Source organism: Erinaceus europaeus, chromosome 2 (assembly GCF_950295315.1).
Source record: "Erinaceus europaeus chromosome 2, mEriEur2.1, whole genome shotgun sequence".
Classification (NCBI taxonomy): Eukaryota; Metazoa; Chordata; class Mammalia; order Eulipotyphla; family Erinaceidae; genus Erinaceus; species Erinaceus europaeus.
Genome location: NC_080163.1, coordinates 123,365,076 through 123,379,917, shown reverse-complemented (window position 1 = coordinate 123,379,917; position 14,842 = coordinate 123,365,076). Strand labels below are relative to the sequence as shown.

Sequence of the window (14,842 nt, the reverse complement as noted above, 5' to 3'; positions counted from 1 at the left end):
AGTGTGAAGTGAGAATATAGACAGGAATAAAAATTATTGAGTTTAAAGATGGGAAGTAACTGTAAACTTTATGTCTGATGTGATTCAGAGAACTGCTGATATTTGGTTCAGAAAGGAAGGCAAAAAGAAAGTAAAAGTAAGGAATGTAGGAGAAAACACCTAGCTATCCCCATATAGCTAATATTTGTCAGGGGATTAAGGGACAGACTTACCTTGTGCTTCAGTAAGCAAAGCCAAGACCCGCAAGAGAGATTGCAGTTTTAACAGTAAGGAAAATCTTCTAAGAATTTCCTTTTTCTTTTTTTTTTTTCTTTCTTTCTTTTTTTTTTTTTTACCTTTATGGGCTCAGTGCCTGCACTATGAATCCACCGCTCTTGGAGGCTATTTTTCCCTTTTGTTGCCCTTGTTGTTTATCATTGTTGTTATTATTATTGTTGTTGTTGGATAGGACAGAGAGAAATAGAGAGAGAAGGGGAAGATAGAGAGGGGGAGAGAAAATAGACACCTGTAGACCTGCTTCACTGCTTGTGAAGCAACTCCCCTGCAAGTGGGGAGCCCAGAGCTCAAACCTGGATCCTTGCATTGGTCCTTCTGCTTTGTGCCATCTGTGCTTAACCCACTGTGCTACCACCTGCCCCCTAACAATTTTCTATAGATATAGTTAAATCACAAAACATCAAACACCCAGGATGGAAGAATTCAAACTGAGTATAGTGTTTAATTGTAATAATAAAGATGTCTTTGTTTAAGAAAAAATCAAAATGGAATTATATGTTTTCTATTAATTACTTTATTAAAAGCAAGTATTCTGAATTAGTCCATTAACAAGATTTTTTTTTTCCAGTTACCACCAAAGTTACCACTGTCAGCACTACAAATCCACTTTGGTGGCCTTCTTTTTCTTCTTTTTCTTCTTCTTCTTCTTCTTCTTCTTCTTCTTCTTCTTCTTCTTCTTCTTCTTCTTCTTCTTCTTCTTCTTCTTTCTATGTTTTCTTTTGATAGGATATAGAGAAACTAAGAGGGAGGGGAGGGGAAGAGACAGAGGGGGAGAGAAAGATAGATACCTACTATACTACTCAGGACTCATCCCCCCCTGCAGGTGGGGAGAGGGGACTTGAAGGTATGCTCTCTAACAGGTGCATTACCGCCTGGCTGCCAGGATTATCTCAATACTACATTGATTTATGTATTTTATTTAAATACTATATAATTTATTTTAATGAGATAGAGAGAGCACTGGTTTATCGTGGTGCTAGGGATTGAACCTAGTGTTCTGAGTCTCAGGAACAAAAGTCTTTTGCATAACTACTATGCTGTCTTTCCAGCCCTCTGTACTATTGTTTAAGAGGCTCTTTTTTTATTTTTGCACACTTGTAAACCAGGCAGATATGGTGCCTGCCCTCATGAGGTTGGTAATTTGTGTGGAAGACAGATGTTGCTAAACTAAAGACACTGAATGAATATGTAATCAGAAACTGAGACAAGGGCTTTGAATGGAAAGGGCAAAATTTAACTAATCCCCACAGTAGAGGAGAATAAAGAAGCCTCTAATTGGTGCTTGTGCTGAGAATGGAAGGAGAGATGAGGGTCAATCAGACAGCAGAGGTGTCGGGGTGGGGAGATGAACCGGCCATTGCTAGGTGAATGACCTGCAGGCAAATTGGTAAATAGCTGTAATAGGAGCCTCATTAGCAGAAACAGAGCAAGGAAGACATCAAGAGCGCTTTAGTTCAGAAATATCATCAGGAATCAAACCGGCAGGTCTTCCCCAGCCTTGTTTATATCAGAGGTTGTGTTCTTCCTCAGAGGGCAGGAGTATGTTCTAGACATCTTTCTAATTATTAAAGAACTTTTGGAGTTACCACTTAAATTTCAAATCCCCAGATGAAATCTTATTTTCTTCATTGTTCTTTTACAATAAAATCATGTCTCTCCTACTTTAAACATAAATAACAGCAATGTTACAATGTGCAAGGACCCAGGTTTGAGCCCCTGGTCCCCACCTGCAGGGGCAAAGTTTCACGAATGGTGACATAGTGCTGCAGGTGTCTCTCTGTCTCTCTCCCTCTCTATTGCCCTCTTGATTTCTGGCTGTGTCTATCCAATAAATAAATAAAGATAATAATAAAAATAATAATAACCATATATAACTACAGAAATGGCTGTCAAGTTGAGGAAATAATGTATTATTTCATTGATGGTAGTCAATCCCTCAAGTACTACATTATTGGACCTCCATGGTAAGGTTTTTGTTTTCAGGATGAGCCCTGCCAAAATTTTCTCATGGATGACTTTAATTAGTGCACAAATTGTTTCTGTTGTCACTGGTGATCACTTCTAAGAAAGCATATGTGCTTGGGGACTTTTGGGAATCGTGGTTTATACCCTTTTCTTCCATTTGTATCCCAACACTACTTGGAAAACATGTGTGTCCTAATTTACAATCTTAGGCTGGCTTCACCCCATTCTATGAATTCACCAAGCCTTTCTCTACCCCCCAACTTTGAAATGAATTCCCTAACACTTCTGGTCATGCCATGAGGTAATATGTGGGACAAACAAGCAATTTCCACATCACCCCATTTTATTGCCAGCATAACTCTGTCCCATAATCCTACAGAAGATGACACTGCTCACTGATATTTAGCCTCCAGAATATTGTGAAAATAGGTAGTAAGAAATGAAGCAAGCATAGTATCCTGATTCTTCAATCTCCTAAATTTGCTACTGAAAGTTTGATGTTTGTTGACTGTTACTTCCTTAAGTAGGCAAACTTTAGCCCCAGGATATAATAAAACAAATGAATCTTGTCCCAGGTACAGCAAGGCTAACTGAACCATGCATTTGATTGCATGCAAAATGTGAACTGAGTAGTACTGAATCTTCCTCCCAGCACCTTCCAGCACAAGTGAGATCAGCTGCAAGAACAGAATAAATTGAAGATTGATTTCTGCAGTTTCATTCATTTGAAGAAATTTGCAGACAATTAAGCCATCCCCCTGCAGTCCAGGTAGCTATTCTGTTTGGCCAGAGGCTGATTGAGATTTGATCTCTATCCTCTGCAAATGTTGGAGCTGTGATTTTCCAGTTACACTTGAGTAAAAGAGGTTAAGCAACTCTCTCCAAGTACAGAGCTCATTGCCAATGTGACAACCAGCCAAAGCTCTAGATAGGACTGCCATCATACTAACAGGGCACTTTGTGATCACAGAGACCCAGGTTCACTTGAGCTTAAGAGTTAAGTGAATTTTGATAAGTGTCTTACATCTTTGAATAGCTTATATCTTGAGTCAGAAAAGCAAGCATGGAAGTGGTTTTATTTGTTATTCAATGATTTGGTGAGATAATTTTACATTGTATTTTCACATTAGCTGGTGTCGCTTCGCGGCAGCGGGACACAAAGGAGAGAGAATCCAAGCGCAGAGGGAACACAAATCTTTATTGTTGGGTCAGACGGGTGGTTCAGGACACGTGGAGCCAGCCAAAAATGGCCGTCCCCTGCTACCTCACCACCGGGCAAGAGAGAGAGAGAGAGCACAGAAGTGGGAGGGCTTTATAGGGCAACAACCGGGAGTGACGTTTCGGGACAGGATTGGTTGAAAAAGGCTCTGCGAGAATATCACGGAAAGTGGCAAAACCTGAGGGCAAAGACTGCATCTGCATAATTCCCCAACAAGCTGGCATATAATAACTATTCAATAGATAGTAGTATTTCCAGGGGGCAGGCAGTGGCACATCCAGTTAAGTGCACATAGTACTACTAAGCACTAGGACCCATGCAAGAACCCAGGTTTGAGCCCTAGCTCCCCACCTGCAAGGGGAAACTTCACAAGCCATGAAGCAGGTCTGCAGATGGCTATCTTTCTCTCTCCTTCTCATCTCAGCGAATTTGTAGTGCCAGCACCCAAACCCAGTGATAACCCTGAAGGAAAAAAAAAAAAGATAGTATTAGTTCCTATAGTAAATATCATGATGTCAAGGGCCAGGATACCAAGTAACTCTTAGGATTACGAATATATGGAAGAAACAAGTTATGCAATCTTAATAGTGGAGTCTACAATACAAGTTTCAAACTCACCAAAGGAATAACCCTCAGCATTTTTTTTAGCAAGACTTGGAATTCAAATGCAAAGCCATGTAACTTTCTAAAGAACCAATATAGCTTCCCTACTACTTTGTAAGCAGATCTGATCTTCTTACCTAGTTCTATCAATTTACCCATAATCAGTTGGGTTGATCACTCAAATTTCACATTACACTACCCTCTTTTCCTGCCTCAGCCAGAGGGGATGCTTCTTGCCTCTGTGGTGCTTTTCCTGATTAGATTCTCTTCTCTTAGCATACATTTTGCCTGAAAGCTATGAAAGCAGGAGAGAGAACAAAGTCAGAGGCTTGTAATTTCTTCATTTTCTTTAAGTTTTGCTGTTGTTCCTTCTCACTGAATATCTAACACAAAGAGAGAAACTAGGAGTCAAAAGAAAGAGGGCAAATACTTGAGTTCTTTTTCATTTGGACATAGAATCATGAAGACCTTCTGACACTGCTCAGACCACATAGGTTTCCAATGATAGAATAGGGTATGTGGCTGCTACTTAGAAGTCCCTTCTCTTACTTACATCCAAAGGTCCACAAGGCTGTCTCCCCTTTAACTCTGTAACCTCTAATGCCTTCCTCCACTTGGACCTTGGGCCTTTTATGAACTTCCTAATCTAAAATATCAGTATGTGCTCACCACCACCACTAAGGACCTTCCTGTATGTTCCTTCTGCTGGACCATTGTCCCATTATTTTGTTCCTTGTCTGTCATTTGTCTCTACAATTGTCATTTGTCATTTGTCTCTACAATTGCCCTCTACATGAGGGTAGGACAGGGCAAAGCAGAGCAGGGCAGGGCAGGAAATGGGTGTGTTCTTTAGTTCTCTCAACTAAGCCAGATGCCTACAATTACTCTTAGAAGAGAAGAAGGCCTGAGAGGTAGTTTTTGAAGAAATGAATGGATATGAATCTCCACCTCCCCTGAAGACCATTTCCCCCCCCCCTTTGTTGCCTTTGTTGTTTTATCATTATTGTGGTTATTATTGTTGTTGTTGAGATGGAAAAGTAAATAAGATGACAAAAAGACTAATACCTTGGTTAGCCTACAGGTAAATAAGTAAATAAGATGACAGAAAGACTAATACCTTGGTTAGCCTACAGGAGACAATAGATGTTTCTGTGAGGGTGAGAATACTCTTATAATAAAGTACCAGTGAACCTCCCCTGGGACACAATTCTGCACTTTTGACTTAAACAGGATTGGATGAGGCTGCTGTAGACCTTGACTGTTTCAGGGTCAAAAATACTGCTAGATCATTGTCCAAAAACTGCAGGGTTGTGGGGAAGATCCCAGGGGAGGCATATGTTCAGTATATTACTGTCCTTTAAATGTGTGTGTGTGTGTGTGCATATGATTGTGTATGATGAGAATGTTAATGTAATGTATGTGTGTCCAATGAATTTGGTTACCTGGAGCTGATTGTGTGTCTGTCTTAAGATCTAGCTCATGACCACTCAGAGATGAATTACTAATTTTTAAAGAGACTGAGTAATTTATTTCCATTTCCTCACTCCGACTGTTTAGTGTTAGTAAGACCCATCATTCACTTTTGTGCTGTACTTTGGCGAATACAAACTATATACATGCCAAAGTCTAATTTTTCATTTTATCCTGATAATCAAGAGCAGAGGCAAGTTATCTTCCTTCACAGATGACACATTCTTCTTAAAACTTTCTATACACTCCTCAATGAAAGCTTTTGTTCTCCTTTCCCAGAGAACTTGTGCTGCTGTTCTACTTCTTCCTACCTCTTTGAGGAATACAATCTCCACCAGCTTTCTCTATTTTGTATCTTCAGCCCATCAGTATCACAGTTCTCTTCCTTCAAGCCCAACACCTATCTTGGTCTCCTTTTATTTTATTTTTTTTTCACAAGAGCACTGCTCAGCTCTGACTTCTGATGGTGCTGGGGATTGAACTCGGCACCTCTGAACCTCCAGCATGAGTCTTTTGTATACCATTATGCTATCACTCTGCCCTTGGTCTCTTTTTTAGCTTACAAACTTCTTTCCATTCCTCTTTTTTCTTTCTGTACCAAAGTTCTTTCACTTGTTTTCTCTGATACTTATTCCTAACATACTCTCAAAGTTGCTTTTCCAAATATCACCAATTACCTCTTTCTCTTCAGACCCAATCATCTACTTATGTTTTCATTCTGTTGCTGGGAACAGGAGCTGACTATACTGAGTAATATGGTGTGATGTTGAAATGTTGATCTCTTCAATATTATGGTTTCCCTCCTCTTGCCAACCATTCCATTGTCTTTTCTGGTCTCATAGGAACTCACGAAACGGTTGAATTCCTCTTCCAAGTATTGTGGTAGTGTCACCACATCTAACTCTCTTGTACCTGGTTGATTATCACATTTCTCCTCTCCTCACTTGTCCCTTCCTTCTGAATGCAACACTTTATATACTCTCTAGAAATCTCTGTTGAGTGTCCAGAGTCTTCTCATAGTCACTAGTTTCATGGAACTCAGCATATATAAGAACTATTTTTTTTTTGGTTCTTTTTGCCCGTAATCTCTGTAATGACAGCACCAGAAGACAGGGCAACCTAGTACAGCCTCTTCTTTGCTCTGATAATACCTTTCTCCTCTACATCCTACATTTCCCGTTTTATAAATTTCTTTAATTATTCACTTTATTTAAATTTTTGTTGTAATTTATTTAAGGGTGAGAGAGATAGGGTCTAGAGATAGAGAGACAGAGTGATGGAGATACTTGTAGCACTGTTCCACCACTCATGAAGCTTTCTTCCCTGAAGCTGGAGACCAGGAGCTTGAACCCAGATCTTTTATTATTCTATTTTATTTGATAGGACAGAGATAAATTGAGAGGGAAGAAGGAGATAGAGAGTAAGAGATAGAGAGAGACAACTACAGACCTGCTTCACAATTTATGAATCTCCCCCCTGCAGATGGAGAGCAGGGGCTCAAACCCAGGTCTTTGCACATGGTAATGCATACACTCAACCAAGTGCACCACTGCCAAGCTGGACCCAAACTTTGCACTATGTAACATCTGCACTTTACCAAATGTGCCACCACCTGGCCCCATTCACATTATTTGTTATTCCTATTGCATCTCTTTTTCCACTACTTGAGAATATAATCACATCCTGGTGCATTCAGAGGCTTCATAACACAGGCTAGTAGAATAAAACATAGTTTCACATAAACATGATTACATAAATATGCCTACTAAATATACACATCATGCATAATTATCAATCATATTACATGCTGGGACTCCTATCTGGTCCCAGTAATACAAAAACAGAAGACTTTAAAGCACACAGAGGAACTAATCATCGCCAACCTGATAAAAGGTAGACATAACAGCATATATGAAAGAAAATATTTGTCAAGAAACATGGCTGGACCTTCAAGACAACTCACTTGGAAAGATATCTTCTTTGCCATGCTCATTCTAAGTTCAAGCCCAGCACCCACCACACTGGAGACAGTTTTGTTTCTATTATATATTTCCTTCTTGCTTTTTATATCTGTGAAAGTCAGCCTAGATCTATGAAGCCCTGGTGGCAATAAAAAAAGAAAAAGAAAGACAAGAAGAAGCATATAGTTACAGTTATACATATAATACAAAGATAGAAGCAGAACCAAAAGACAGAAATACGATCTTGGGAAAAGCGTCATTCACTTTTCTTCTATTGTAGACACAAAGTTGATCTAAGTGATAAAAGATCAAATTGATGGGGTTTACAGTAAAAAATATTTATACATCTTTCCCATCTTTGGGAACTACTCTCTTCCCTGATCCAACTTTCTGATATTTTTTCTAACCATGACATCATCTCCCCAGACAATAATTAGGATCCACCTGCATATCAGATTTCAGGCTCAGAGAAAAAAAAAATAGTATAGCCACAGGCCCTTTGGAATATAACTAAAATATGCCTACTAGCTGTCTACAGAATTGAGACCCCCCCCCCCAACTCTTCATCTGCACTACTTCAGCCTTTAGGTCCATGATTAGTCAACAATTTATTTGGCTTTGTATGTTAACTCTCTTTTCAGCCACCAGGTTCCAGATGCTACCACAATGCCAACCAGGCTTCCCTGGACAGACATCCCCACCAATGTGTCCTGGAGCTCCGATTCCCAGAACCCCGCCCCACACCCTACTAGGGAAAGAGAGAGGCTGGCTGGGAGTATGGATTGACCTGTCAACACCCATGATCAGCGGGGAAGCAATTACAGAAGCCAGACCTTCTATGTTCTGCTTCCCACAATGACTTTGGGTCTGTACTGCCAGAGGATTAAAGAATAGGAAAGCAGTCAAGGGAGGGGATGAGATACGGAGTACTAGTGGTGAGAATTGTGTGGAGTTGTACCTCTCCTATTCTATGGTTTCAGTGTTTCCTTTTAATTAATTAATTAATTAATTAATTAATTAATAATTAATAATATTATTATATCCTAACCCCAGTCATTTTTACCATGCCTAGTGTGCATGTGGAAACATCTCAATAGTTGTATTCTCTCCCCCCCTTTCGTCTAAGTATTATTTCCCACCCTGTTGCTATAAGCCTGTTGATTTTCTTCTTAATCATTTTAGATATAGAGTTGATTTGGATGTACTTACTGCTCTTTCTTGGATGCTGAGGATAGAGAAATTGTCTGGCATTTCTAAGTTTGACTAGCTAGTGAATAAGAACACAAGAGGTTGGAATGGATACCCAAGGTCCTGACACTCAGGAATCTCATGAGGTCAAAAATATGCAGTCACAGACTTAATAATAAAAGCAAACCCTTTATTGCAAACATTAAAATGTTAGTTGTTTTATAACTTTAACTATTTTTAAACATATATCATTTTAGTAAAGCAAAGCCTTTGCTTGCTCTATTATACAGCCATATCATCAAACCTTTAAATTTACATAGGATTCCAAATCTTTTCAAACTGCTTTTCTAGACATTTTTTCAACTGAGCCTCAAGTTAATTTTACTGTAAATAAGACTAATATATTGCACACAATTTGCATATCTCCTATTCTTTTATCATTTCCTATAAACCAGCAGGGTCTTATAAGTATTATATATCCATGTTTTATGAATATAGTCCACTATGTTTTTCATTATCTTCTTTGTATCTATTATATTCTCTTATACTCTGCTGTTTCATTTGGACTAGATTATTATTATTATTGGTTGTTTTGTTGGTTGGTTTGATTTTGTTCTTGTTTTAAGCCTTCATACTTTTTCTTCTCACTGTTTTTTATATAGTTTCTGACTGCCTGCATTTGAGTCCTGGTCTTCCTAGAAGCTAATTTTTTTCTCATATATACTTTTTGATGAAATTTCAAATATTTTTCTATGCTTAATACAATGTAAAGATAAATCATATAATATTCTGTGTTTTCTATACATTATATCTTTATATCCTATGTTAGCTATGTAAATTGGAACAACATGCATACATAACCTCTCCGAACTTGATATATTTGTCTCTTTTTATTATCTTTATTTATTGTATATAGACAGCCAGAAATCAAGAGAGAAGGAGATGGCAAACACTGTTGTTTACTTGCAAAGCTTTCCCCCTACAAGTGGGGACCAGGGACTCAAACCTGGGTCCCTTTGCATTGTAACATGTGTGCTCAACCAGATGCACCACGACCCAGCACCTAAACTTGATATTCTTCATTGGTAAAGGAGGAGTAAACTCCAAAAAGTCAACCTACTACCACTATTAATAAATGTTTCTTGAAAAAAAAATTGGCAGAATTGCCCTGATAACTGACATAACTTTGAACTTTGTAATGATCTCTTCATCCTCATTTGTTTATAAGATCTTGAAGTTTTCCATGAATGAGGTCATTTTTATAACCTGAGCATTAAGTATCTTCCTGACCAGATGAGTAATCTCTTCCCCTGGCAGACTAAGAAGGGGAATACACAAGCACTGCAGAATGTATAAATCAAGATTGACATTGTGAATGGAATGATTTAAAAGATGGGATTAGATAGCTTAATGATAGTCATTGTGAATCACAATGTCAACTTTATAGGATACTAACAATGTACTTGCTAACACTAATGAGGTTTGATAGAATAAAATTAACAATATCCAAACAGCTGTATGCATTCACAACAAAGAAGTCATATCTCTGAGCAGACTAAAACATCATTTCCACAGGGAATTATAGCCAATTGGTTTTGTTTTGTCTCTTTCAGGATATATTTAAATTTGCAAGAACATCTCCTATACCCAGACAAAAGAGGTCCATTGTGGTATCGCCCATTTTAATTCCAGAGAATCAGAGACAACCTTTCCCAAGAGATGTTGGCAAGGTAAGTCAGACAAATAACAAAAGCATGTTTTTATTAAGAAATAAGTATATGAGTGGTTCGGGAGGTGGCGCAGTGGATAAAGCACTGGACTCTCAAGCATGAGGTCCTGAGTTTAGTCTCCGGCAGCACATGTACCAGAATGACATCTGGCTCTTTCTCTCTCCTTCTATATTTCTCATTAATAAATAAATAAAATCTTTTTTTTTAAAAAAGAAATAAGCATATGAGAGTGGTCCAGGAGGTTGCGCAGAGGATAAAGCACTGGACTCTCAAGCATGAGGTTCTGAGACCAATCCCCAGTAGCACATGTGCCAGAGTGATGTCTGGTTCTTTCTCTCTTTCCTCCTATCTTCCTTATGAATGAATAAATAATTTTTTTTTTAAAAAAGAAAGAAGCATATGAGAGATGAGCTGTGACCTTCATGATCACCATATGGAAATTGGCTTCAATTCCTCTAAGTAAAAAACCAAATGGTATTCCTAGGAAAAGAATTTCAATGTACAATGTTAGCAATATCATGAACTAAGGACCTACATGGTAGCTACTGATTCTAAGATGTGCCAGGAGAACATTATTGGTTTAAAAGTAGGCATTGATGTTACAGGTATTTTTCAGGCAACCAGTCAGATAGCCATATGAGACATGTAACCTTTTTATTGTCGTCTCAGTTTTCAAATGTGTAAGTTTGGCAGTACTACCGGGTTATTTTTCTAAAAGTTAAATCAAGTTAAGAACCCAAATCATTCTAACCAGATTCAGACAGTGTAGTCATGTTGTTAAGAGCCGCTACTCTTTAAGGAAGAGTACTCTTGAAGTGGGTAGTAAGATGGCCTCATCAGCATCGTCTCTCCCTATGGGAAAGTCAACATGGGAATTAAATTTTAACTGGTTCTATTTTTCAGTGGACATTAAATTTGAACAATGAAAGTCAATAGAATGAATTGTTTAGTATTGTATACTATTGAGTTGTTTATTGATTGTTTAAACCAGAAATTTTAATTTATTATAAACTGGTTCCAGGATCAAAACTAGTTGACTACAGCTGTGAACAAACATGTGCTCCTATTGTGATAGGGCTCCTAGTGAGAAGACAGCTATTTCAGTAAGTAAGTAACGATATAAATGAATAATGACAGAATGTGACAAATGCTGTGGAAAATAGAAACAGGGTTATGTGAATGAGGGTAAGGGGCAGGATAAGCCAGTGGCAGTGGAAAGGGCTGGGAAAGGGTGCTAGGAGTTCCTGAGTGGAGACTTAGGGAGGTAGATCTGGGTGAGCCACACTCTTGGAAAAGGAAGCTGTATGAGGAAGAGAATAAGAGTGTTGAACTAGGGAGTCAGGCGGTGGCGCAGTGGGTTAAGCGCACGTGGCCCAAAGCGCAGGGATCAGCGTAAGGATCCCAGTTCGAGCCCCCGCTCCCCACCTGCAGGGGAGTCGCTTCACAGGCGGTGAAGCAGGTCTGCAGGTGTCTATCTTTCTCTCCCCTCTCTCTCTGTCTTCCCCTCCTCTCTCCATTTCTCTCTGTCCTATCCAACAACAAAAGCAACGTCAACAATGGCAATAATAACCGCAACGAGGCTGCAACAACTAGGGCAACAAAAAGGGGGAAAAATGGCCTCCAGGAGCGGTGGATTCATGGTGCAGGCACCGAGCCCAGCAATAACCCTGGAGGGAAAAAAAAAAAAAAGAGTGTTGAAGTCAAGGTCGCTGGCCTACTGAATGAACCTGAAATGCCATGGGATCAAAGCAACCATGATATAATCATAAGTTGAATAAAAAAAAAAAAAAACACTGAAAGTTCTCTCGTGAGGGTGTGTGTGCATGTGTTAAAAAGAATCCAACAGTAGACACAAAGATGCACACTAAGTGGAGGCTTTACCATGCTTGGAGATGTGTGAAGATAAGTTAGAATATCAAACTTTTTTTTTCTACTCATTATTCTGGAGATCCCCATATTTATGGTACTTAAACTGACACTGGCAAAAATATCTTTCTTTGAGAAAAATTCTCACTACGAGTCTAGGAAATGGTACAAAGTGAATTGGTGTTGCTTTGAGGGCACGGACAATGGTGAGATTGATGAATCTTTCCCCTTTGGACATCCTTGCTTACTCTGATGGCCATTGTGTCAGTTACCTTGAGGCCAAGCATGGCACCAAGGTAATAAATAGCATCTCCAAGTCTGCAAGGTTCTGTCCCTATAGCATTGAGTTTTTTTGTTTGTTTGTTTTTATAAAAAGGAAACACTGACAAAACCATAGGATAAAAGAGGTACAACTCCACATAGTTCCCACCACCAGAACTCTGTATCCCATCCCTTCCCTTGATAGCTTTCCTATTCTTTAACCCTCTGGGAGTATGGACCCAAGGTCATTGTGGGATGCAGAAGGTGGAAGGTCTGGCTTCTGTAATTGCTTGCCCACTGAACATGGGCTTTGACAGGTCAATCTATACTCTCAACCTGCCTCTCTCTTTCCCTAGTGTGGCAGGGTTCTGAGGTATCTGAGCTGCAGGACACATTGGTGGGGTTGTCTGTCCAGGGAGGTCTGGTTGGCATAATGCTAGCATCTGGAACCTGGTGGCTGAAAAATAGAGGTTACATATACAGCCAAACAAATTGTTGACTAATCATGAACCTAAAGGCTGTAATAGTGCAGATGAAGAGAGATGAAGAATTGGGGGAGTCTCCATTTTGTAGATAGCTAGTAGGAATTGGTTTTCTATGTAAACCTGGCATTTTCAACCTACACAGGTCATCAAAATCATCTGGGACAGTTAATACACACAAAAAAATGTGCTCCACCCTCAAAAGATTATTCGGTTGGTTTGGGAGGACCAAAAAATATATATAATAAATATTATATATTCTCAGAATGACAGAATGAGAAACTCCCATAGTTGAGACCAATCAATGTTGTGTACATATCTTCCAGATCATTTGGATGCACATTCAATTTTACATAAATTGGATCTAAAATCTTCTTCTCTGTCCAGCCTACTACTAAAATGTAAACCTTCCAGTACTGTAGCTTCAATTGATTGACTGGGTTTTAACACTGCTATCATGTATATCCACTACCTGAAAAATTGTTTGACCTTGCATAATTATCATTATCACCACTTTACATGTATCAAATTTGAAAGACGTAGGTGAACTGCTTTCTTGGTAGAGGTAATTGCATGTAATCCCCACACAATTTCCTTCAGTCCCACACATTCCTATATCCCTTGAGTGTGCTTGGATAGTTTTCACATGCCTCTTTCCTCCAGACACATCATAGGTCTAGGAATGTGCAGCTAGTGGGGGTAATCTTCTGCATGATTTCTTACTTTTCATAGCCTCAACACAGAATTTAGTATCTAAACTGGTGATTCATCCCTTCTTAGCCCCTTATGCACTGTCCACACTGACTCTTAACCTGAATTCTCTACAGAGCAACTGCTTTTCTGAGTGTGATCTTCTAACATCATAATGTATGAAAGTCTTCCAAAATCACCAGATGGTTGTAGGAAGATAGTGGCAATACCTTGCATAAGCTACTTGTTTGTCCATGCTTCATATGTCTTTGAAGAAAAGTCTTTTTTTTTTTTTCTGATTGTTTGTATTCATTCATCTTATCCTTTTCTTTATATCATATCTTTCCTAGTCAAGCAATGCTCTACAAAGCTGTAATAGTGAAAATAGATGTCTTCAGTGAGTGCTAGGAAATGGGAAGAAGGGAGAAAAGCTTTGGCAAGCAGGGCCTTCACATATCTAAGTTTATAAATTATATATATATATATATATATATATATGTGTGTGTGTGTGTGTGTGTATATATATATATCCTTCAGTAAGTGTAGAGTGCCATTTGAAGTTGTGATTCTGTGGTTAGAAAAGTATGAATATGCTGGAAATCTACTCTGGCTTGCCCTGAAAGCCAAATCTATATCAAGAATTCAAATATAGATAATTTATTTAGGAAGTGGGGAGAATACTGTGAGAAGTGAAACAGGAAATGAAAGGTATAATCAAGTGGTCATCTAATCAAGGAAGGTTTTACTGTAGGTAACTGGGTTGGAACCCATGAGAAATGCTAGGAAACAGCGCAAAGCACATGCCCAGGAGTCACAGGACAGAAGAGAACTGGAATGTTTATGAACCAGCTTCCATCAGTTTTCAGTTGTGAGCCACTCCCAAAGGAGCTACTTCTCCAGCCTATCCAACTTACCGTGTGCTCTGTGAATAGGTATAAAAACCTTCTGAACTAGGAGAGAACCTTAGGCAGAGAGGCTATTTGACAGCTGGAAATATACACTGACAAGGTGATATTTGAGGTGTGAGAACAGGACAGTGATGGATTTTCCTCCATCAATGAGTTGGTATAATTACTCTTGCTTTGCAGCCCAGGTTTTCTCTGTCTCATTCTTTATTCACACTTCATTCCT

The 14,842-nt window shown here is 39.0% G+C and overlaps 1 protein-coding gene across 3 annotated transcripts in view; it reads left to right on the top strand.

Annotated features, from left to right (window-relative positions):
* The window catches only part of CDH13 (cadherin 13), a 1,263,374-nt gene that overhangs the window by 557,131 nt on the left and 691,401 nt on the right, over window positions 1–14,842 (top strand). For all 3 annotated transcript variants that reach the window (XM_060185111.1, XM_060185110.1, XM_007528362.2), the window contains one exon: window positions 10,296–10,412. In XM_060185111.1, the coding sequence (XP_060041094.1) occupies window positions 10,296–10,412 (117 nt within the window). The remainder of the gene's footprint in view (window positions 1–10,295; window positions 10,413–14,842) is intronic.